At 38.4% G+C, this 24,643-nt stretch overlaps 1 protein-coding gene across 1 annotated transcript; it reads right to left on the bottom strand.

The window, feature by feature from the left end:
* Positions 1 to 18,374: 18,374 nt before the first annotated feature.
* Positions 18,375 to 23,833, bottom strand: LOC132306551 (formin-like protein 1). Its single transcript, XM_059803980.1, has 4 exons — positions 22,068 to 23,833; positions 21,751 to 21,950; positions 19,994 to 20,238; positions 18,375 to 19,467 (listed from the first exon to the last, which is right to left on the bottom strand). Exons 1-4 carry the CDS (start codon positions 23,558 to 23,560, stop codon positions 18,667 to 18,669), a joined length of 2,739 nt encoding a protein of 912 aa, XP_059659963.1. The 5' UTR covers positions 23,561 to 23,833; the 3' UTR covers positions 18,375 to 18,666.
* Between the last annotated feature and the right edge of the window lie 810 nt (positions 23,834 to 24,643).

The raw sequence follows: 24,643 nt of genomic DNA, 5'->3' as shown, positions 1-24,643 counted from the left end.
AAGCATTTGAAGATTTTTCACAAGCCATATACATCCATGAAAATGGCCAAGAAGATTGTTGCAGTTGAAGGAGGTGGAACTAAAGGCCAACTAACAAACTTTTGATCAAGCCCCCAAGATCAATAAGAAGCTTACGTTCAAGTTACAAAATCAAGTTTAAAATAGGGTGTTAAAAATAAACTTGATTTTAGAATTTTAGTAATAATTAGTATTTTCAAGTATTTAGTATACATGATGCATATATGTGTGCATTTTATGTTAGTGGCGTAGTAAATAGTCTTGATGGTGAAGGTTATACAAAATCAAGAAGTGTAGGAATTAAACCTCCTAAATACCATGTTAGTGGGAGTAGTGGGAGTTAAGCCTAAAGGGTATGTTAGTGTGAGTAATTGAGCACTTAAATGTAGTTGTTACACCTATGTTCATGTGGCCTATATATTCATGTACTCTAGTCAAATAATAGAAAAAGTGGAATAAAATAATTTTTCAAGTATTCCTCCATATCATTCTCTTCCAAATATTATTGAGTGTTGTGTATATCTAGGCCACTATTTCTAACAAAGTAGTATCAGAAAAAAAAATTCAGAAAGTGGTACGTATCATAGCAAAAGCCAACATATTCTATATGGAGAAAAAGAAATGGAAGGATATTAAAAAATAGCTCATCTCCTCTTCATTTCCTCATCAAGCCCAATACATAAGGTTCCGTCTTAGCTTCCTCCTTTTGAAGAACATGCAAAAAGGTTTATTGTTGCCTAGCCTCTGCACGACATCTTCCCAACTTGGTCATTTGACCTCAGAGAAAGCCACTAAATGCTAGAGTTGGCTAAGGTCTCCCTATTTTTAGGTGGTAACTCTATTTTGGTTGTTTGGTTTTATTCCTTGGCTGCTTTTTTGCATAAGCCAACCTTATGCTCTGATTTTGTTTTATAAATTCTTACCTTACCAAAATAGAAAACCATATTGTCTTCCCCTCTCATTTTTTTTCTTTCTGGTTTTTTGGACACCTATAATGTCCTATAGATAATACCGACTTTAATAGTAACAACATTTGCAGGGGTAGTGGGGAAAGACAGTTTCAAGTTAACTACGTAATCAAAAATCTTTTATATATCTAACAAATATGACAACTGATATATACCAAGATAAGGAATGGCCCTGTCTGGTAAGGCACAAGATATGGAATGGACTTAATACAGGTCTTTGGTTGGACTATTGGCTGCCAAATGGTCCAATTGTTACACAAATGGCCCTAACTAATCAAGAAATTCTTCAATTAGACAACCAAGTCAAAGTTCATTGCCTAATATCCAAAGATCAATGGGCAACTCCACCATCTCTACAGCAGGTTCCATTTTTTAATCACGGTCATTCAGCACATAAATGCAATGCCTTCCACAGCCAACAAATAAACATGACTAGATTGAATGGTTGCCTTGTGTCTCAGAGGGATTTTCTTTGAGCCATACTATGAAATACTTTACACCTCCTTCCATATAATTTGTTTCAAGTATCGCATTCCGAAGCATGCTCACATTTCTTGGACACCAAGCTAAACCTGTTAATGGATCGAATTCGATCCGAATCCGACCGATCCAATTATTCGGATATGGATTAAACAAAAAATCCGATAACCCAATTACGATCCAAATCTAATAATTTGATTCCTTAACAAATCGAATATAAATTTTTGCTGATCCGATCCGATTATATATATATATACATATACATATAATAATAATATTTTATATTATATATATACAATACTCCAATTAGATTTATATTAGATGTAACCAAAAAAAAAAAAATGTAGTACAATAGTGTAGTGATCTCACGTACCCATATACTAATAAATCTCCTAATATACATATTAATAATGTCTTAATATTTATTCATTAACAAAGAATTAATGATCTATTTTACTTTTCTTTTCCTTCCATAGTTTATTTATCTTTTGTTTTCTATCATTTTTTTTTCTAATCATTGTTTTTTATTCTCTTTTGACATTAATTTTTTATCTTTTCTTTTTTTTATTAAAAAAAAAAATTACCCTTTTATCGGATCGGATTATCAGATCAAATATCCGTTTATTAACAAATCGGATATGGATTCACTTACAAAAATTCGTCGAATTATCGAATTGAATCGGATCGCATAAAATGCTTATCAGATTCGGATTCAAATCAGGCCAGATCGATCTGATCCAAATCCAACCCGTTGACAGGTCTATACCAAGCCAATGAGAAACAGTCATTACACAAATGCTTGTTATCTCTACCTCTCATATTTTGCAACAATTGATCACCTGTTTTTCAAGTGTAAACTTAGTAGCATAGTTTAGGACTTCATTCAACAAGGTGCTGGCTTTCATTTCAACATCAGATCTATAGCTGGATGGAATTCATTGATTAGTGCTCACTGGCATGGGTGGATAGTCACTTCATCTTGTGAGATATATATATATATTGGGGAGATTGTGAGATATATATATTTTGTAATTGGCTAATTTCGTTGTCAAAACAAGTCCGATCGAGTTATAAAATTATGGTCCAGAATTTCAAGATTAAAGATCAGATGCAGATTTAAAGAAATTCAAGTGTTCATACTTTAATACATTCTGGGATGATGAGAACAATGCTTTAGAAAGGTATGTGAGTGTGTGAGAATACTTAGGAATTTTTAAAAGTTTGAAGTTTTTAGGAAGTTTACATTATGCCCATCTTGAACTAGTAGACAATCAAGGAACAGGTTCAACTTAAACTAATAGCCAATCAAGGAACAGGTTCAGCTTTTGCAGATTAGTAATTTTTCAATTCTGTCCATTGGGAACGGTAGCCAACTCCTGAACTGGTAGCCAATTGCTGAATTGTTTAGGTAACTTCAGTTTCTTGATCTGTTTTGATTCCTTTTTGGTCCAGACTTCCTTCCAAAATCCTAAGCACGAATTTCACTTGTTTTACAAGTATTCTTAGGTCTTCCAAACTTCTATATAATGCCTCTTTCATTCAAAATTGAGGTATGGCTTAAGAAACAAAAATTCATTATTTTGAGAAAGCCTTTTGAAAGATATTTTTCAGAAAATCAAATCTGATTTTTCTGATTTTATTTTTTAGAGAACACACATAAATACAAGAGTGATTTAGTAATGTTGTTCTCTATCTCATCAGAATTGGAACATAATTGAAGATTCATATATTCTGAAAAGCATATCTATTTCTTCTACGTCAAAATTCAGATCTTGAAGAAAAGGGGTAAAACGATTAAACTTTGGAAGGGTTAAAGTATTCGAGGAATGTTGTTTGATCTACCAACAATCCTTCTACAGAGATCAAGAGTAAGCCTGGAGTCAAGAGCTATTGGACTGGACGTCGTAAAGCTTGAAGATTGTTAGCAATTGGTTTTTGGTATAACGACAGGGTGTGAGCCTGAGTCAAAGTCCATTGTACTTTATTTCAATCATAATAGATCGGTTTACTTTGGACTGTACAATCTTAGAGGTTTTTTCCATAACAATTGGTCTATTCTACCAATTGGGGTTTCCTCGCTAAAAATCATACTGCCATCTCTCTAACTATACTTGCTTTACTTTTCAGTATGTATCATTGTGATTGTGGATGTTTAATTGATCATATTGCATAGGTAATTTAATCAATCACAAAAATTGGACAAGTTGACTTATTAATCTCATCTAGGTCATTTAAGGAGTTAATCACAATTAAATCAACTTGCACCTTCTACACTGCGTAACTCACACATCTCACATAAATTACTTCTTTCTGCAACAATTTACTTAGTTTGGCAGGACCGAACTCAAGAGCATTTGAGAACAAGTCTTCTACTACACTACACACAGTGTGTCTCCAAAAGTTGCATAAAGCTAGGTATACCTCCATTAAATTGGTAAATGGTGTTGAGATGAGGAATCAAAGCCAGGTATGCCTCCATTAAACTGGTAAATGGTGCTTAATTAGATAAGGAATCCATGGGTGGATAGTCACTTCTACTGCACTACACACAGTTTGTCTCTCAAGGACAATCCCGGTTTCTAGTAGACTGATTAGCTTGATAATTGATATAGGTCATGTGGTACTAGTTGATTCTTTTGTTAAGGCTGGATTGATGTTTGGTCTTTAGTTTTTTTGGGTTCTCTCTTTTGTTAGGTCTCATATGTGCTATTCGTGTCGAGTTTGGGCAATGTAATTATTTTCTTCTTTTATACAAGTTTAATTTACCCATTCAAAAAAAAAAAAGTGTTGTTGGGTAATAAAAATTGTTTCATTGAAAAGATTTCAACATTTAATTGTGCATGCCTTTGCATTATAATGAAGAAAGATGATTTCAAAATAACCATGTAAGGACAAAAAAAAATTTTAAATATAACTAAAATGACAATTGATCTATACTAGTAATGAGATGATGGCTAATAAATGTGGTTTAAAAATTATCTTATCCGCAATTTTTAAATATTTGCAAAGTTTACTTTATTTTTAAGAAGGAAAATGATTCTTGTACCAAATAGTTACAGTGAATTGGTGGACCTACTCTTTTAATTGGTCATTTATGTAACAAATAAAGAAGTGGAGCCAACACTTAGTTGTATTTGGTATTGTTGGGGTTGAAATTCGTTGCTACCTGGTACGACACCATTTCCTGTAAAATAAAGATGGTTGATTCAGGCACCAGTGTGGTGCCGGCCGTAGACCTTCGACGATCAAGTTAGTGGGGGGTTTTTAGAGAAAGAGTATTAAACTGTAATAGCTGAAATAGGATTTTTTGTATTACATCATTCCATCATCCCTTATATTTATGGTGTTCTTGTCGATGTAGGTTGTTGAACAAAATCCCGCTTGTAGAGATTCTGTTTATCATTAATAACCACTTCCATTATCGTTGTTAACTGAATGTCGTCATCCCTATCGCAGTCTCGTCATCATACGGAACTTGAGGAGATCTAGTGGCTGGTCAACACTTAGCTACTTCTATCATCAGGTCAAAGTAGGTTTTATTTTACCTTATCAGTTGCCCCCTATTTTTGGGGTACGTTTCGGACAAAGGAAATACTGATTAATATATATATATATATATATATATATATATACTTTCTTATATTTTTATTTATTTCATTTTTACTACAAATCCCTTTCCAAGTTTTAGTAGGACTCTTTTAGGAGAATTTCATTCTCACTCAAAAAGGATTTCCTTATAATAAATATATATATATATATATTTACCTCCCCTCTTTTTTTCTTTTTTTCTTTTCTTGTTGTCTAAAATCTTTTAAACTGGATCTTGACTTTGACTTTCTTGTGGATTGTTATAGTTATTATCGCTTTTATTCTGGTTCTTCTAAACTTCAATTTGCTAGGTACGTAGTTGAGTCCAGACGTCTTTGTCAAGTCGTTGGTGTAATTCCAGAGTGGTTTCGTTGTTTCCACGATATCCACAATCTCATCATGTCTGTGCATGAAGATAATTTGAATGTTGAATCCTAATCTCAAGACTCAAATTCTAAAAGTGTTGAAGAACTTGATCCTGATTATGTTAGCGAATCTGGTATTGATTACCCCTCAAGACCAAGGACTGTTTTTTTCCAAGCAACCCCTACGTAAAGGAGAATTCTTAATTAAGGATGAGAATTTACATAATTTTAAAGTTAAATATTTCATTCCTTCATCTATTCACCTTCATAAACCCAAACCAGAGGATAGATGTTCTTCCGTTCGTGTAGGTGAGGTATGTTTTTTCGAGTCGGCCTTTACTTCTAGTTTGCGTTTTCCGATTCATCCATTTGTCGAAGATCTACTTTCCCATCTGAAAATAGCTCCTTCTCAAATTGCCCCTAATTCAGGGAGAGTTATTATAGGCAGTCTGATTCTTTGGGGAAGGTGTGGCAATGGTCGCCTTACAGTAGATCAATTCTTGTATTTTAATTATCCTAAGAAAAAGGAAGACTTTTGGTCCTTCCAGTGTAGATCGAAAAAGATATTCCTCATTGTTCCAACTCCTGACAGCAATAAAGGTTAGAAGAGTCATTTCTTTTTTATTTCCGGCACCTACGAGATATTTCCAAGAGTTTGGAGTAATTCAGATCCTACAAGTAAAGTTTTTTTTTTTTTGGGCACTATTCCCGAGGTGAACAGTGCCATAGGTAATGTCCCCCTTGGTCACTATTCCCGAGGTGAACAGTGCCATGGGTACTGTTCCCAAGGGAACAATGTGATTTTTTTTAACCCTTGGGCACTGTTCCCGAGGTGAACAGTGCCGCAGGTACTATTCCTGAGGGAACAGTGCGAATTTTTTTTAACCCTTGGGCACTGTTCCCGAGGTGAGCAATTCCACGGGTACTGTTCACTAAACTTTTTTTTTTCTTTTTTTTAAATTCATTCACTTATATAGAATTGCAATTTGTAATTCTTTTTTCAGATTTCAAAGACAGACCAGTTCTCTCAGCCCTAGAGGAGAAAGATGTAGGTAACGCCATTGGTTACCCAATGAAGACCTTCAATGATCTTGTGACTGATCAAGCTTTATAGTTGTATGTACTAGCTACTAGCTCAATAGAAAATCCTACCCCTTCGGAAAAAGGTAAGGAAAATGAAGGTACCCATATTTTTATTAATGGATTTAGTTAGTTTTTCATTAATTTATTTACTTACTCTTTATTTAGGCAAGAAACTTAGTAAAAAGCATCTAGCCCAAATCCGGTCAAGTAATATACCCCTACTCCTGCTTCCAAAAAATTACGAAAGGTAGGAGAGGAAGATCAGGGTAGATCATCGAGCTCTGGAGTGTTATTAGGACTTACTCCTATATCTTCATATTTTGGTAAATTTGGTGGGTTCCTACGGGATTCAAGAGTTTTCGTTCGGTGTCGACTTCAACCGACCAAGCCTTTTTCCCAGGAGGAATCAGTTATTGATAACGCTAGTGTCCTGTATAACAGGTTACATAAAATGTTGGTAAAAGATGGCAGAACCTACCGGCAGCTGAGCTTTCACGAAAATTTCTTCAACATTGACTTGAGCCTGCTCACTTTTTTCTTCTACCAAGTCTAGGTTTAACCATAATTCCATCTCATTCTGTTGAGATTCCAAATACTTGGTTCTGAAGGTGGCAACCATTATCTCTACCGGGATCACTTTTTCATTTCCAAAAGCTAACCCAAAGGGGGTCTCCCCAGTGGGGGTCCTCACGGTAGTGCGGTATGCCCATATGACTCCAGGTAATTGTTCAGGCCATAAGCCCTTAGCCTTTTCTAGACGTGTCTTGATCATCTTCAGTATTGTCTTATTCGTAACCTCAACTTGCCCATTCGCTTGGGGATGGGCAGGAAAAGAGAAATGAATTTTGATCCCAAGCTCATTACAAAAATCATTAAACTGCTTGCTATCAAACTACTTCCCATTATCTATCACGATCACCCTGGGTGCTCCGAACCTGCAGATTATTGTTTTCCAAAAGAAATTCTTTACTTCATTTGCTCCAATATAGGCTAGCGGCTCAACCTCCACCCACTTGGTGAAGTAATCAATGGCTACAATTACATATTTGGTTTGTCCCTTCCCTAGGGGTATAAGGTCCGTTCCCCATTGGGTAAAAGGCCATGGCACTGTAAGAGGTTAACTCTTCTGCGGGTAGCTTTGGGACATTGGAAAATCTCTGGCACTTGTCACATTTCCTCACAAAATCAAGCGCATCTTTTTGCATAGTAGGCCAAAAGTATCCTTGTTGGATAGCTTTATGCGCCAGTGAATCAGTGATCTGCCCCCAGCATGGTTTCCACAAAGACCTTCATGTATATCCTTTAGAATATAGTTTTCCTCATCAGTGAAGACACAACATAGGTAGGGTAGAGAAAATCCCTTCTTATAGAGAACCCCATCAATAAGGGAATATTTTGTTGCACGCATCCTAACCTTTCATGCTTCTATGCAATCTTGCGGTAGTTCTTCGTTCTCTATATACCTGATAATGGGTTCTGCCCATTCCATGCCTTGGATTACTTGAGTATTTTCTGTGGCCAATCACGGACTGTGCTTGGCTCATCTAAATGTTCTACGAGTATGGCTTTATCTTTCTCTGCGATTGCTAATCGAGCTAAAGCATCTACCTGTTCATTATCTTCTCGGAGGATTTGATAAAGGGAAAAAAATTTAAAACAGCCCTTGATATCTTCTATGTTGTGCAGATAAGTCTTCATCTTTTCATCATTGGCTTCATATTCCCCCTGGACTTGTCCAGCAATCAGTTGAGAATCAGTGTACGCGATTAGTCGGTCAACTTCCAAGGCTTTAGCCATCCTGTGGCCAGCCAGAAGGGCCTCATATTCCGCCTCATTATTAGTTGCCTTAAATCCAAACCTGAGTGAGTATTTGACGTTTCCCCCTTTGGTGAGACAATTACTAGCCCTGCCCCACTTGCACAGGCGTTGACTGACCTATCCACATATAATGTCTAAGTAGATTCAGTTTCTTCTTACTCATTTAAACAATGTGTGTGCTCATCTTCTGGTGTGAACTTTGCTATAACATCTACTAGTACCTGGGCTTTTAAAGCCATTTTGGGTTTGCATTGGATATCGAACTCTCCAAGTTCTATCGACCACTTCATGAGTCGCCCCAAAGTATCTGGTTTGCGGAGAACCTACCTAAGTGGTTGGTCTGTCAGTACTATTATTGTATGCGCTTGGAAGTAGGGCCTGAGTTTCCTTGCAGAGATAATTATAGAAAATGACAACTTTTCAATCCTTGGGTATCTTTCTTCTGGCCCCCTAAATGCACGACTAGTATAACATACTGGTTTATGGATCCCTTCCTCTTTGCAAACTAAGGCTGAGCTTACTACCGATGGAGAAACCGCTAAGTACAAATACAGTTGCTCTCCTTACATCGCCCGTGATGGTAACGGCGGTGAAGTGAGATACTCCTTCAGCTCTATAAAAGCTTGCTCGCACTCAGGCGTCCATGAAAAAGCTTTCCTAAGCACATAAAAAAAAAGGTAAACACCTATTAGTTGCCCTGGAAATTAACCTGTTCAGAGCAGCGATTCTTCCCGTCAGTCTTTGAAGTTTATTGGTCAATGCTAGAGACCGTACGTTGAGAATCGCCTAGATCTTCTCGGGGTTGGCCTCTATCCCTCTCCTACTTACCATGTAACCAAGGAATTTCCCAAAGGAGACACCAAAGGCACATTTGTTTGGGTTGAGCTTCATTTAGTGTTTCCTGAGGACTTGGAATATCTCTTATAGGTCAGCAAGGTGGTCTTGAGCTTTCAAGCTTTTTATGAGCATGTCATCCACATATATTTCCATATTTCTCCCGATTTGGTTTTTAAACATCAAGTTAACTAGCTGCCGGTATGTTGCATCAGCATTTTTGAGCCCAAAAGGCATCACCTTATATCAATATAAACCTTTGTCCATGACAAAAGATGTTTTCTATCTGTCTGATGGATGCATTAAGATTTGGTTATACCCTGAACGTGCATCGATGAAACTGAGTAATTCATGGCTAGCCGTTCCTTCTACCAACATGTTGATTCTTGGCAGAGGGAAGCTGTCTTTGGGGCACTCCTTATTTAAATCAGTAAAATCTATGCACAATCTCCATTTACCATTGGCCTTTTTTACTAAAACAATATTGGCCAACCAATCGGGGTAATTAACCTCTTACATAAAATCAGCTTTCTAAAGCTTGTTCACCTCTTCTGATATAGCCATGTTCCTCTTTACGGTAAATGTTCTTTGTTTTTGCCTGATAGGCTTGAATGTGGGATATGTCCAATCGATGCTCCATCGTAGCTGGATTAATACCAGGTATGTCTTCATATGACCATGCGAACACATCTTGATTCTGTCTAAGGAACTGTACAAAAGCATTCTTGAGATCTAAGGGGAGCAGAGACCCTATACTCACCTTTTTTATTACATCATTGTCATTTAGGCATATCTCCACCAGGTCCTCAATTGGCTTGGCTCAGTCTCGCTCTTTTTCCTTGATTTCTTTAACAATCAAGGCCTCTTGTTGTTTCTTTTCTTTGAGAGATGCAACATAGCATTCTCTGGCGATGGTTTGGTCTCCTCTTAGTTCGCCTACGCCATGTTCTGTTGGAAAACGCATCAAAAGGTGATAAGTTGAAGTGATGGCCCTCATCGAGTTTAAAGTCGTCCTTTTATAGGATGATATTGTAAGCAGATGGACAATCCACCACCAGGAATTCTACCATGACAGTAACTTATTTTGGGCTGGTTCCTACAGTGACGGGAAGAATAACTGCTCCCAGAGGATAAACCTTATCTACCGAGAATCCCACCAATGGTGATCTAGTAGGTCTGAGTTTCTCATTGCCAATCTTTATTTTATCGAATGCAACAAGAAAAATAATATCAGCCGAACTTCCATTATCAAGATCCGCTGAATACAATAGTTAGCGATCATCATGGTGACAACGAGAGGGTCATCTGGGGTTGTTACACGTCCTTAATATCCTCATCTGAAAACATGATAACAGGACCACCTAAATGAGGCATTTTTTGATGTTGAATCTGTATATCAACTTCGCATACCTCAGATGAGCTTCGCATCCTCCTAGTATGGGCCTTCAGGTTGAGCTTGATTCCCCACCCCCTGCACATCCCCTGGCTATGACCCTAATTTCCCCTATTGGTTGCTGCTCTGGGGGGTGGGTATCTCGGCCTGCTTTTGGTGGATTAGTGTCGTTTCTGTCATTCCCCATAGTAAACCTTCGCATGTGTCCCCTTCGGATCAAATTCTCAATCTGATCCTTGAGGTCAAAACAACCCCTGTGGTGTGCCCATAGTCTTTGTGGAACCTACAGTACTTATCACGAGGACTTCTCATCGGGTCCAACTTCAACTTTGGTGGCCATTTTAGATATGGTTCATCCTAGATCAGCAGGAAAACTTGATCTATTGGCATATTTAAAATAATATAATTTGCATACCTCTTGTGCTCCTATAACGAGACGTTTTTTCATTCTAGTTGACAATGGGTTTCTTATACTTGGTTTCCTTTTCATCTCTAGTTGTCAGGGCTGGCCTTTTCTTGTCTGCCTTCTTATCATCCCCTTCCATTCCCTTTTCTCGTAGTCATGGTATCTTCAACATTCATGTGTTTTTGAGCTCGAACCAATAAATCGGCTATATTGGTAGGGGGCTGCTTTAATAAAGAGAAGAGGAATCTCGAGGTTTGGAGTCCTCCCATAAAGGCGGTCAGGACCACTTTGTCATCCGCCTCCTTCACCTACAGCATCTCCGTATTGAAACGACCAATGTAGTCTCGCAGTAACTCTCCCTTCTGCTGCTTTATCGTGAGAAGGTAGGTAGCCGGCCTTCTATGCCTTTAATTTGTAATGAAATGGCCCACAAAGTGTTTACTCAATTCTTCAAAGGTTTCGATGGTTCCTGGCTTCAGCTTATTGAACCATACCCGCGTTGTGCATTGAGGGTCATTAGGAAGGCCCTGCATAAGCACTTAAAAGGTCTCCAGGTGGTCGAGGGGATCTCTAGTTCCATCGAAACTCTTAATTAAGGGCATCCTAAATTTTCTTGGCAAAAGGCATTTCATAACCGAGGGGCTGAACGGCAAGTTGGTCTTCTGCACCAAACCATCTATGGCCGCAGTACCTTTCCCCTTTATAGCTTGCATCACATCTTCCATCTTCGCCTTGAGATCTTGTATCTCTAGGTCAAAATGGGAAAACTGCTCAGTTTTTTCATTGACTGTTGTGTCTCTATGGGGTCGGGAACTCCGTGGAAGAGATGGATGGACCACTTCTCTATGTCAGTTCCCAACCTGGCTTTGCTCTACTGTGGTCTCATTTCGGGAAGGATTATTATCCCGCTCCTCAAGATTCCCATTACCACGTTCTAGATTTAGGAGATCTTGTCATGTGAAGTTCTGTTGAACCGGTGGACCCGTTGGGACAAGATGTTATAGGCGCCCTGCATTTTGCTGGATCAACTGGTCCATACCCTGATTCAGAGTTTAGACTTATAGTTCCAACACTGCAAGCCATTCATGTCGTTTGGGACGTCTGGGTGTTCACCCAACCCTTCCCCTTGACCAGATCCCTATAACGATGTTCCTTCGGTAACCATACTGAACCGCAAACGCATATACCCAATTGAACAACTTATAGATTTAAAGGAATCGTCATTCCAACAAACGGCGCCAACTCTTGGGGTTGAAATTCGCCGCGGCCGGGTACGACACCGTTTCTTGTAAAATAAAGACGGCTGAGTCAGACACCGGTGTGGTGCAGGCCGTATACCCTCTGACGATTAAGTTAGTGGGGGTTTTTAGAGAGAGAATTAAACTGTAATAGCTGAAATAGGACTTTTTGTATATCATACCTCATTCCATCATCCCTTGTATTTATGGTGTTCTTGTTGATGTAGGCTGTTGAACAGAATCCTGCTTGTAGAGATTTTGTTTATCATTAATAACCACTTCCATTATCGTCGTTAACTGAATGTCGTTATCCTTATCGCAAACCCGTCATCATACAGAAGTTGGAGAGATTTGGCGACCGGTCAACATTTGATTACTTCTATCATTAGGTCAAAGTAGGTTTTATTTTACCATATCAGGTATAAATAGCCAATTAAAAATTATTCGGTTAGAAAATTCACTGCAAGTGTTCGGTGTGAGTATCACTACTCTTTTAAGAAACACTGTTTCAAGTGAACTGTGTAACCTTGAAAAAATATATATATAAAAAATAAAAAAATAAAAAAATAAAAAATAAAGTAGTGAGCTGTGTAACAACAAATTCTTTTATATGTAACTAAAATGACATTAATGAGCTAATGGCAAATAAATGTCCTATAAAAATTACATCATCCATTTTTTTTCAACATTTACATGACTTTGTGTTGTAAGGAATAAAGACAGTTTATAGCTAACAATGTAAAAGAGAAAATTCTTTTATATAATAATTGATTTACAACAGTAATGAACTTATGACAGTAACTTATTTTGGGCTGGTTCCTACAGTGACGGGAAGAATGACCGCTCCTAGAGGATAAACCTTATCTCCCGAGAATCACACCAATGGTGATCTAGTAGGTCTAAGTTTCTCTTTGTCAATCTTCATTTTATCGGATGCATCAAGAAAAATAATATCAGCCGAACTTTCATTATCAATCAAGACCCACCGAATACTATAGTTAGCAATCATCATAGTGACAACGAGAGGGTCATCATGGGGTTGTTACACGTCCTTAATATCTTCATCTGAAAACATGATAACAGGACCACCTAAATGAGGCATTTTTCGATGTTGAATCTGTACTCCAACTTCGCATACCTCAGATGAGCTTTGCATCCTCCTAGCATGGGCCCTTAGGTTGAGCTTGATTCCCCACCCCCTACACATCCCCTAGCTATGACCCTGATTTCCCCCATTAGTTGCTGCTCGGGGGGGGCGGGTATCTCGGCTTGCTTTTGGTGGATCGTTTCTGTCATTACCCACAATAAACCTTCGCATGTGTCCCCTTCGGATCAAATTCTCAATATGATCCTTAAGGTCAAAGCAATCCTCTGTGGTGTGCCCATGGTCTTTGTGGAACCTACAGTACTTATCACGAAGATTTCTCATCGAGTCCAACTTCAGCTTTGGTGGCCATTTCAGATATGGTTCATCCTGGATCTGTAGGAAAACTTGATCTATGGGCATATTAAAGGAGTGTAATTTGCATACCTCTCGCGTTCCTATAACGAGACGCTTTTTCATTCTGGTTGATAATGGGTTTCTTATACTTGGTTTCCTTTTTATCTCTGGTTGTCAGGGCCGGCCTTTTCTTGTCTGCCTTCTTATCATCCCCTTCCATTCCCTTTTCTTATAGTCATAGTATCTTCAACATTCATGTGTTTTTGAGCTCGGACCGATAACTCGGCCATGTTGGCAGGGGGCTGCTTTAATAAAGAGAAGAGGAATCTCAAGGTTTGGAGTCCTCCCATAAAGGCAGTCAGGACCACCTTGTCATCCGCCTCCTCTACCTACAACATCTCTGTATTAAAACGACCAATGTAGTCTCGCAGTAACTCTCCCTTCTGCTGCTTTACCGTGAGAAGGTAGGTAGCCAGCCTTCTATGCCTCTGGCTTGTAATGAAACAACCCACAAAGTGCTTACTCAATTCTTTAAAGGTTTCGATGGTTCCTGGCTTCAGTTTGTTGAACCATACCCGCGTTGTGCTTTGAGGGTCGTTGGGAAAGCCCTGCATAAGCACTTGAAAGGTCTCCAGTTGGTCGAGGGGATCTCTAGTTCCGTTGAAACTCTCAATTAAGGGCCTCCTAAATTTTCCTAGCAAAGGGCATTTCATAACCGAGGGGCTGAACGGCAAGTTAGTCTTCTGCACCAAACCATCTATGGCCGCAGTACCCACCCTTCATGGCTTGCATCACATCTTCCATCTTCACCTTGAGATCTTGCATCTGTAGATCAAAATGGGAAAACTCCTCAGTCTTTTCATTAGCTGTTGTGTCTCCATGGGGTCGAGAACTCCGTGGAAGAGATGGATGGATCACTTCTCTATATCGGTTCCCAACTTGGTTTTGCTCCACTTTGGTCTCATTTCGGGGAGGATTATTATCCCGCTCCTCAAGATTCCCATTACCACCGTTTGGATTCGGGAGATCTTGTCATGGGAAGTTCTGTTGAACCGGTGGACCCATTGGGACAAGATGTTATAGGAGCACTGCATTTTGCTGGATCAACTGGTCTATACCCTGATTCAAAGTTTGGACCTATAGTTCCAACGCTGCAAGCCATTCATGTCGTTTGGGACATCTGGGTGTTCACCCGACCCTTCCCCTTAACCAGATCCCTGCAACGATATTCCTTCGGTAACCATACTGAACCGCAAACGCAGATACCCAATTGAACAACTTATAGATTTAAGGGAATCGTCATTCCAACAAACGACGCCAACTCTTGGGGTTGAAATTCGCCACGGCCGAGTACGACACCGTTTCTTGTAAAATAAAGACGGCTGGCACCAGTGTGGTGCCGGCCGTATACCCTCCGACGATTAAGTTAGTGAGGGTTTTTAGAGAGAGAGAATTAAACTGTAATAGCTGAAATAGGATTTTTTGTATATCATACCTCATTCCATCGTCCCTTGTATTTATGGTGTTCTTGTCAATGTAGGCTGTTGAACAGAATCCCACTTGCAAAGATTTTGTTTATCATTAATAACCACTTCTAGTATCGTGGTTAACTGAATGTCGTCATCCTTATCGCAAACCCGTCATCATACGAAAGTTGAAGAGATCTGACGACTGGTCAACACTTGATTACTTCTATCATTAGGTCAAAGTAGGTTTTATTTTACCATGTCAGGTATGCAAGTGTTCGGTGTGAGTATCACCACTCTTTTAAGAAATACTGTTTCAAGTGAACAGTGTAACTTTGAAAAAAAAAAAAAGTAGGGAACTGTGTAACAACAAATTCTTTTATATGTAACTAAAATGACATTAATGAGCTGATAGCAATAAATGTCCTATAAAAATTACATCATCCATTTTTTTCAACATTTACATGACTTTATGTTGTAAGGAATAAAGACAGTTTCTAGCTGACAGTGTAAAAGAGAAAATTCTTTTATATATCCCCCTAGACGGACAATTGATCTACAACAGTAATGAGCTGATGACTATAAATACAGTTTGCAAATTATATCACTAACAAAAATTCAACATTTGCATGACTTTAGTTATAACAAATAAAGACTGTTTTTAGTTAACTGTGTAACGTTAAATTCTTTTATATATCAACCCAAAATAATAATTGATTTACAATAGTAATGAACTTATGACTAATAAATGCCGTTTAAAAACTATATCATCCAAAAAATTTCAGGTGCTTAAGTAGAACAATAAAGACTTTTAAAAGAATATCCGAACAATAGACTTTCCCAAGAACAATTTTTTCCACCATTTTTATGGATCCATATTACTTGAAGTGAAACACAAGTTCTTTCTTTTCTCTATTCCAAAAAAAAAAAAAAAAAAGTTCTCTTTCTAATTTTTGTATTACTTTTTGCTTGCCTGGCACATTTAATTTGAGTGATTGAACTTTTGGGATTAAATTAGTAGAACTCTAAAAAGAGTATCTCCAATGGTATATATATATATATATATTTTTTTTTTTTTTTGTATAAATCTGATGTGTCATTGATAGATTTAAACAAAAATTTTGAATTATTTATTTTTAGCTGTAACCTTTGTTTTATACCTTTTGTATAAAAATATATCACCCAATTAACAACAACCAACGATCATTAACAAATCAGTGCAATGTTTTTACCTGAGTTTGGAACCTGATCCTGAAGAACCAGTGATGAATAATCATGATGATAGATCGTTTAACGGACTGAAGGTAAAAGGCAATAGATTCAAAATTCTAATTAGTATGTCTTTCATCAAAATGCACCAATTCTTTCTGGTCAACAATCCACTAGGAATGAATTCTATGACTGTTTTGTTTCTTGAGGGAGATCCTTTTTACTCAATATTCTGCTATATCGTTGATCTTCAGATTCGACGCGGGATTGTTATCTTGTTAGTAAGAGATTTAGCATATTTAGTTCAATCAAGTATGACTGATATAGATGGTGAATGGAGCCAATTGACTACATGATCGACTTCAGCGCCATGAGCAGGATCTGGCTGATTGTTTCATTCGTCCACCAGATTTGTCTTCATCAGCCTTGAATAGAAAATTCCAACCAAGGTTGCAGCAATCTCTGTTACCAGAAAATATAGCCGTTATGACTCTTAACGGTTATGTGAAGATGGGGTTGGTCTGCTTGCTCTTTGTTTGGCCTTTTGTTTGGTCCCAATGACGGGTCTTGTCTTATGTTTTGTAATTGCCTTTTGGGTTTGCTGCCTGGGCTCTCCAAGACTGTTTGGTGGTCTGTCTATTTTTCTTTTCTATTCTGTACATTATTCTTGTTCCTTTTACCTAATACAATTATGGAGGCATTATCCAATCCCCTGGTTGGTAGAACAGTCAATTTCTCAAATAATGTGTTTGTATTCAGTCCCCCTTCCCCTAATTTGTTAAGCAAAACAGCGAGTGAAGGGAGAAAACGAAATATTTACATGGTTCGACACTAAATTTTTCCGAATCCATATTTTATGTAAGGAATGAGGTGTGTTTTCTTGAATGTCAATATCATCTCCTAAACAATTATCATGAGTTGGTCACACAGGTACAAAAGTTGGATGTTAGAGTTATTCATGAAAATAACAATACACATGCCAAGTGCGTTGGCTATGACGACTCCGAAATATTTTAATCAATTTTAATATTAATAATGTTGAGCCAGGCACTATACCACAAAAGTACTATCTGGTTTTGATTGAGATCTGACAACTGTAACGGAGTATATGTCAACAAATTGGATTTGGCTTACCCCAAATTGACATGTACAAATTACGGAGTAGTTAATTTTACACAATATCTCCGCACAAAAAAAAAATGGACATTTCACTCTTCTGTGCATTCTCGAAATAATATTGTTACAATATTGCATTTTAAATCAAACGTATTGTATAAATATTACTTTCTCGATATAATGACGTTAAACATTCACTTGAAAATATCATGTATTGAAAAGGTTCATATTCTTCCTAATCGTGCATGAAACACATTGGATGCTCTGCAACTTTAGAGCAATGTTTCCACTGCATTTAAAGTAAAATATTTATTTGTTTGTTTGTGGTGCAGGTGAATGTTGCAGATTTTTGGTTGTTCAAATCATGTGCACATGCATAGAACCTGAAAATAAGGACAAGAGGCATGAGCTGAAAAGTCAATGAGGTAAAGTTTATTATACATTTAGGAGAATAATCTAAGCGGGCACAAGAATAGAAGTCAATGTGAAAGTGGGAGTGTAAAAGTGATAAAATTTAAATCATACATGAAATAAAAGCGTGCACAGAATATAAAAGTCGTACATAAAAAAAAATAAATAAATAAATAAAAATAAAAATTGTCTAACTTAGATGTATACATCATTATTGTTAAATTTACATCCCAAATGTAACTGTGAGCACCTCTTTTCCTCTTTATGCAATATGAGTGCAAGGATCATCTCTTAGTAAAAAGCCCTCTGTGTTTTCTTTGCAAGAGTAATCTTGTTTCTGTATACAACGGTCACTTTTAAAGATGGTATTTATTATATACCAACTGTCATTTTTAAAGTGAAATAGATTTTTTTGGTTGAAGGAATTGAAAGGGAAAAAAGTGAAAAGAAGAGAGAAAGGAAACGATAAAAGGGTTTCAGTGATTACACAATTCTGGAAGTTGAACAAATTATCACTAATCTGCCAAAATTGATAACAAATTCTTAAAATGAACAGCTTTCTTTGATTCATGATTTTTTACATTTTTACCCAGATGGATTAAACCATCCAGGTGGGACTGCCTTGCTCCCTCCCTCCTAAGAAAATCTCCTTTCTCGTACAATTTCCAAAATCTTTTACATGGATCTATATATATAAATACAAAAAAGAATAAAAATACATATATCTAGTGACAGGCAGGCCTCTGCTACAAAGTTTTTGGTCCAGCCAAGCTGTGGATAACATTAAGTTTGGCAAAAGGGAAAAATGGTATACTGATATGAACCAGAAGCTTTAAGGAGATGAACTCTCGTCATCGGAGGAACTGTATTGCCGCCTTCCAGGGAGTCCACTAAAAGCCGGTGGCAGTGTCGGGTTCACTGGAACCGGAAATTTATGGGCAGAACTTACTATTGTTCGCTCGTTGATCATCCCAACTTCCTTGCAGACCCGGTCGAGAACTGTTAGAAAGTCCCTTACCACCATGAAGATTCTAAATGGGTGAGCTTCTTCTTTGGCTGAGTTTCCATGGAAGTACTCTGTTATTTCCTTCACTAGAGAGAGCGCTACACTCTCTTGGGCTTGAATCCTTATAATCTCCTCCTCAGCCATTTTCACAAACTTGTTCATTGAGTCAGAAAATATCCGGCTGCTTTCCTCTAACCCTGTCACTTCGATTAACCGTACAACCTCTGCTATGTTCGCAATTCCTTTAGAAAGCTTCAAGACATCGCTGTTAAGCACATCTGAATCCATGGCAGCAGATTTCTTCACATTTGTGAGCTCCAAACTGATACCAGATACTACTTGTAGACCTAGCTTCCTACACTTCTCATCATTTAAGGTGGATGTTGTACTTTGATTGGCAGCAGAAAGACGAGCACCTTCGCTTCTAATTATTTCCTGAACGACAAAATGCAACAGAGTGGTTTTCCCATCCGCACCCTTGACGTCAACAAGCTTGAGAAGCGTATCAAGCTTGAAGGCATGGGCATCACCTCGGTTTGTTCCAACATTCATCCGGTTCCCAGTCTTCAGTACAGCTTCTAGAAGCTTCAAAAACATCCTGCTGTTCCTTAGTTCCTCACAGGCTGTCTGTAAAATTAAAAACTTTTTGAGTGAATATTGCCAAGAACTAAACAATTTAATAGAAGATAAATCATGATTAACTCAGCTACCAAATATAATTTTTCTGCAAGTGAAGAAGCAACCCTAATTTGCATTAACCAAAGTTCAAGAAATATTTGAGTTCTAGTACTGCGATTGTGTAAATATCCACTAAACAAAGAACATCACACCACCCGGCTCATTGACCATTCACTCGTGTGATGTGATTGCTAACTATTTTACAATATCTAGTGTTGTACATCTAAAATCTTCACATTTTGGATGGTATTCTACAATATTCTTTAAACATATTTGTGTGTTGTTAAATCCTAGTTTTCTTATTGATTGTACTTGTGCTGATGAAAATGTTTCAAGCCTATGCAACCTAGCTTGCTAGGCATCAGAAATCTAACTAGAAACTGATGCCACTGGAGGCTGAGAACTGGCAAACATCCAAAAAATGCATAAAATTAAGCAACCTTTCTTAAAACTGATGTTGAAGTAATTGATTTACCTCTAGAGTTTCAAAAGATTTTTTGAGGTACTCAACCTCTGAATCAAAATTAGCTATGTAAAGCATTGCATCCACCCTTTTAAATGCAAAAGGTACTTCAAGCACTGCCTTCAGAAATCTCTCAGCAGGTCCAAGTTTGACTGGTGAATCATCTTTGTACTCTTTCAGTTTCCGTTCTTCCTCTTTAGTTGGAACCATCTTCAACAAACATTCAAGCAGCTCAGTTCCAAGCGTATCAACATTGCCTGCATACAAGTGCAAAACACGTTACTTAATTGCCCGAGCTAGTAAATATGGAGGTCTTTGGGTAAAGAATAATGCTCCATTTGTTAAAAAATAAATTTGAATCATATTATTTATTGCCTTGCAGCTTTGTGAGAGGTGCATCATGTGCACTGGTGTGCATAGTAATGAAGTATGCAGAATGTGATAAATGGGACATGCATGGCAAACTACTTACTGAAAAGCTGCAAGGCAATAATATGATGTTGAAGCATTACAGACTTGGTATTAGCTTAAGTATCTTATGTTTTAGCACTGAAACCATCAGGACAATTTTTTATAGCCATTCATGCAATATATTTTCCCCTCGTAACGAATGCAACCAAAAGTATGTCAAATATCAACAGGACGTTACAAACCCTATTTCTCAAACATGATCAAGTGTTGATGACAAATCGATAAATGAGACATGCATAGCAAACTACTTACTGAAAAGCTGCAAGGCAAAAATATGATGTTGAAGCACTATAGACTTAGTATTAACATAAGTATCTTAACTTTTAGCATTGAAAAATTAATATAAGTATCGACAGGACATTACACATCCAATTTCTTAAACATGACAGTGTCAATGACAAATCTCAAAAAAAAAAAACAATGCATAAAAAGAAAAAAAGAAAAATAAATAATAAATCAGTTTCTTGAAGGATACCAAATTGGCATGGTATGAGGTGAAAAATCTATGAGAGACAAAATAATTCTTGCAAAAAAATAGGAATTGGCATCTTAAAAGCCGATATTCTCAATTTATGCAATCCTCAAGAATAAGAATTAAACAGAAAGAGAGAGGAGGTTGACCATGAAAGATTTTGATGTACTTGTCAAAAATTCACAGAACACAACTAGAACATGTAACTCCCATAGAAAAATGTTAAGACAAGTACATCTTTCAACGGTTTAAGCTCAAAAGATGTGGTGTAAGGAAGTACATGCCCAAAGAGAAACATTCTGAATTGGCTGCCTCTTCAGAATGTAATCCACCTTCCATTGCAACACTACCATGACTTTACGTTCAGAATTTACTTTGAATTTCAGTTGTGTCATTTTTAGAGGAAGTATCTATTGCAAATTTGCAATGAGTACAAAAGAATCATGTGACAATACTTAAACAGAGTACTTCTTAGACAACAAGTAAAAAAGAATTAAAACAATAGCATTTAAGCCTATTAAACAATCATCTTAACATAATTGGCAATGAAGGTACTTCGAGGGGCACAAGCCACGAAGCTTCCAAACATAAAGAGGCCCATTCAACACAGTGCTGAGAATGCATACAGGAAAGAATTCTGAGAATTATGTTATGCACCCAAGCATGAAAGGTTGTTTTCACGAGCACATATAAGAAAACGTTACCCACAGTGATTATTGTATGACACACCTATATAAAACATAATATCTATCTCATAAGGAATATTAACCACTATAAATTCACAATTACTCCGGGGTGCAGTTACCAAAAGAAGATGAGAAATTACCTTCTAGAAGGGCATCACAAACTTCTTCAACGGTCACATTCAGTGCCCTTAGTGAAATTGCAATGTTCTGCGACTTCTTTGGATCAAGCACCCTATTCTCTTGGTTTGGTGAGGGAAGAACTGCACGTCGAGCCGGTTCCTTTGGATTCGAGTTTGGGGTATTAACAACAAACAATGATTCAATCATCTCCTCATTTAATCTGCAACAAACCCAATCTATATAATATAAGAGAAGCAACACAAATTTCACAATATAAAAAACATAACAATTACATAACAACAACAAGACTAGTTAGCAAATGAGTTCAGTATCATACTTGAAGGAGCTCGATTTTAGCTGATCCCACACCATTTCACGATCAGAACTTGCTCTTACTTTGTCCCAATGCAAAGGTTTCAACTTCGGTTTTGGAGTCTGCTTATTTTTCTCAGCTTCTGAACTCAGTGGCAATTCCATAGGAGAAATCAAAGTTGGACTTTGAATTGCAACAGGCCTTGAAGGTGTTATCAAAACAGGTGGTTTCAGAACTGTCTGACGAATTGAGGGAGTCGACACCGGACTTTCCCAGTGTCGTGGTGGTGGCATTGGCGGTGGTGTTGGAACAGAAACAGCCACAGGCCGCTGAATAGTGCTCCCAATTCTCGCCGGAGACTCCACATTTTGATCCGAAACATTTGATTTTCTCGGTGATGAGTCTAGTCTTTCCTCCAAAGATCCTTCCGATGATGAGGAAGACGGCGAAGTAGAAGCTGAATTCCTCTTATCAGCCAATTGGATCATAACCGGTGGTGGCGGAGGAGGCCGTGGAGGAGGCGGAACAGCCTGAACTGCGACCAATTCCGGCGACTTCGGTCTCGAGCTTATTGGACTCAAACTGACCGGTGGAGAAATGCTTATAGAGATTGATCGAGTGGGTGAACCCGAACTCGAAGACGAATAAGAAGAAGAAGAACTTAATCCACAGCTTCTCCTGTCAAAATTCTCCACTGCTACGTTCGCAAACACTCTCCTCGAGGCCGATCCGGTGCCGATGGAGCTCTCGTGACCGGTCGGAGACCCTCTGGGAGAGTAAAACTCCTCATCTTCCTCGTCCCCACCAGAACCCACATCAGCATTTCCGTAATTATGTTGCCTGCTTAGAGGCGGAAGAGGGTGGAGCTCCGGCGAGTCCAATTTTCTCAAAACCACGTCGCCGCCGCCACTATTATTGTGAGCAACATGAGCGTCGATTCCACTACGAGAATTAACAAGTGTACCAAGATAAAGAAACTCAGAGCTAGGGGGACGCGATCTTTGCTGCTTGTGATTCCCATTAGCAGCAACATTCACCAATCTGTTACCATTATCGGATCTGTCAGTCTTGTCATTATTGAAGCTCCTTTTTCTCCGTCTTCGGATGGTCAGAAATATGGCAAGGGCGGCGACGACAGCGGCGGAGACGACTAGGGCGACGGCGACGGCGACGAGTTTGGAGTTGTGTTTGGATCTGGAAGTGTGGGGGAGGTTGAGGGAGGAGATGTTGGCGGGGAAGGAAGCGTAGGAGGAGGGAGACGCAGGAGGCGGAGGAGGGGAAGGGTAGGATGGGAAAAAGGGCTGCTGGTTGGGGGTAGAAGTGGAAAATGGCACTTTGGGGGTTGTGGGTTGAGGAGACGGTGGCTGAGATGGGGGGACGGAGTCCACTGGGAAAAAGGGTTCGTGGAGGATCCGGCGGTTGTGGGCGGTGGCGGTGGTGGTGGAGGTTGAGGATTGGGGTGCGCAGGATAGGAGGAAGAGGAGGAAGCTTAGATAGATGGGGAAGTGTGTGTGCATTGTTGTGGATTTAGAGAGAGAAAAGAGAGTCTGTGCGTAAGTAGAATGTAGTGTTGGGTTGCTTTGTGGGGACTGTTGAGTCTATACCCTGAGAGAGAGAGAGAGAGAGAGAGAGAGAGAGAGAGAGAGAGTGAGGGAGGGAGGGAGGGAGGGAGGGGGGGGGAGAGAGAGATGGAATACACACTCCCACAGAATCAGAGAATGTGTCTGTGAGAGAGAGAGAGAGAGAGAGAGAGAGAGAGAGGGGATGAAGAAAGTGGTGGTGTGCAAAAGTTTGAAACAATGTGAATATTGGCTGCTTCCAGCTAAGGTACTGTTGTTGGTAAAGTGTTAATTTTTCTATCTATTTTTCGTCAAGCTAGGTGGGCCCAATTATAAAATTAGACTGTTATAGCATCCCATATGAGCTTCTTTTTTAGTTCCATGAGGCAAATATTGTACGGTATTTTTTTTTTCCCCTCATATTCCTTATCTTTTTGTTTTTTTAACCTAAGATTAGTTAATGTGTAGTCAAGAAATGAAAATGAAAGGAGATGACCAAATTTTGGGTGTCTTTAGATACTAATCATACTAATCATAGTATATACATCTAAACCCTTTTGATGAAAAGCAATGGCATATAAATTGATAACTTTTGCCCACGGGCAATCTATTTCAATGTGTACATCATTTCAGGCAACCAAAGTGCTAGTTATTCTCTTCTTTCTCTTTTTCTTTTTCTTTTTCTTTTTTTTTTTTTTTTTTTTTTGAAAGAAAATTGATACAGTGAGAAACTATTAGAGTTTTGATCCATGTGAACATAAGTGTGCCACGACAGCAAAATTAAAATGACACCTCAGCTAAAGACCACGTCAGCATACTTGGAAGAACCAAGCCAAATAAAAAAACAACAGTCAAATGATGGACCTAGAGTCTCGTTGCATAGAAATCAAGTGCTGTAAACTCGGTTCACCGAACGGACCTAAAACCCCTCGATTCACTCAGACTGATCGACAGACCTAGAGGCTCGATCCCCCAAAAAGGTCAAAACAACAAGACTCGATCGATAAACCCAGAGTCTTGATCAACCTTCGACCAAACACA

The sequence above is a fragment of the Cornus florida genome, unplaced genomic scaffold (assembly GCF_030987335.1).
Source record: "Cornus florida cultivar Cherokee Brave unplaced genomic scaffold, ASM3098733v1 CherokeeBrave_3.0.0_Hap2_Chr05, whole genome shotgun sequence".
NCBI lineage: Eukaryota > Viridiplantae > Streptophyta > Magnoliopsida > Cornales > Cornaceae > Cornus > Cornus florida.
The sequence above is the reverse complement of the archived record's forward strand: the minus strand, read 5'-3'. Positions and strand labels throughout refer to the sequence as shown.

Coding starts and splice junctions, on each gene's coding strand:
- LOC132306551 (XM_059803980.1), bottom strand. CDS start 23,560: ATGCACACACACTTCCCCATCTATCTAAGCTTCCTCCTCTTCCTCCTA. Junction 21,951..22,067: donor CTAAAATCGAGCTCCTTCAA/GTATGATACTGA, acceptor GGTTTGTTGCAG/ATTAAATGAGGAGATGATTG. Junction 20,239..21,750: donor TTGTGATGCCCTTCTAGAAG/GTAATTTCTCAT, acceptor ACTTGTATGCAG/GCAATGTTGATACGCTTGGA.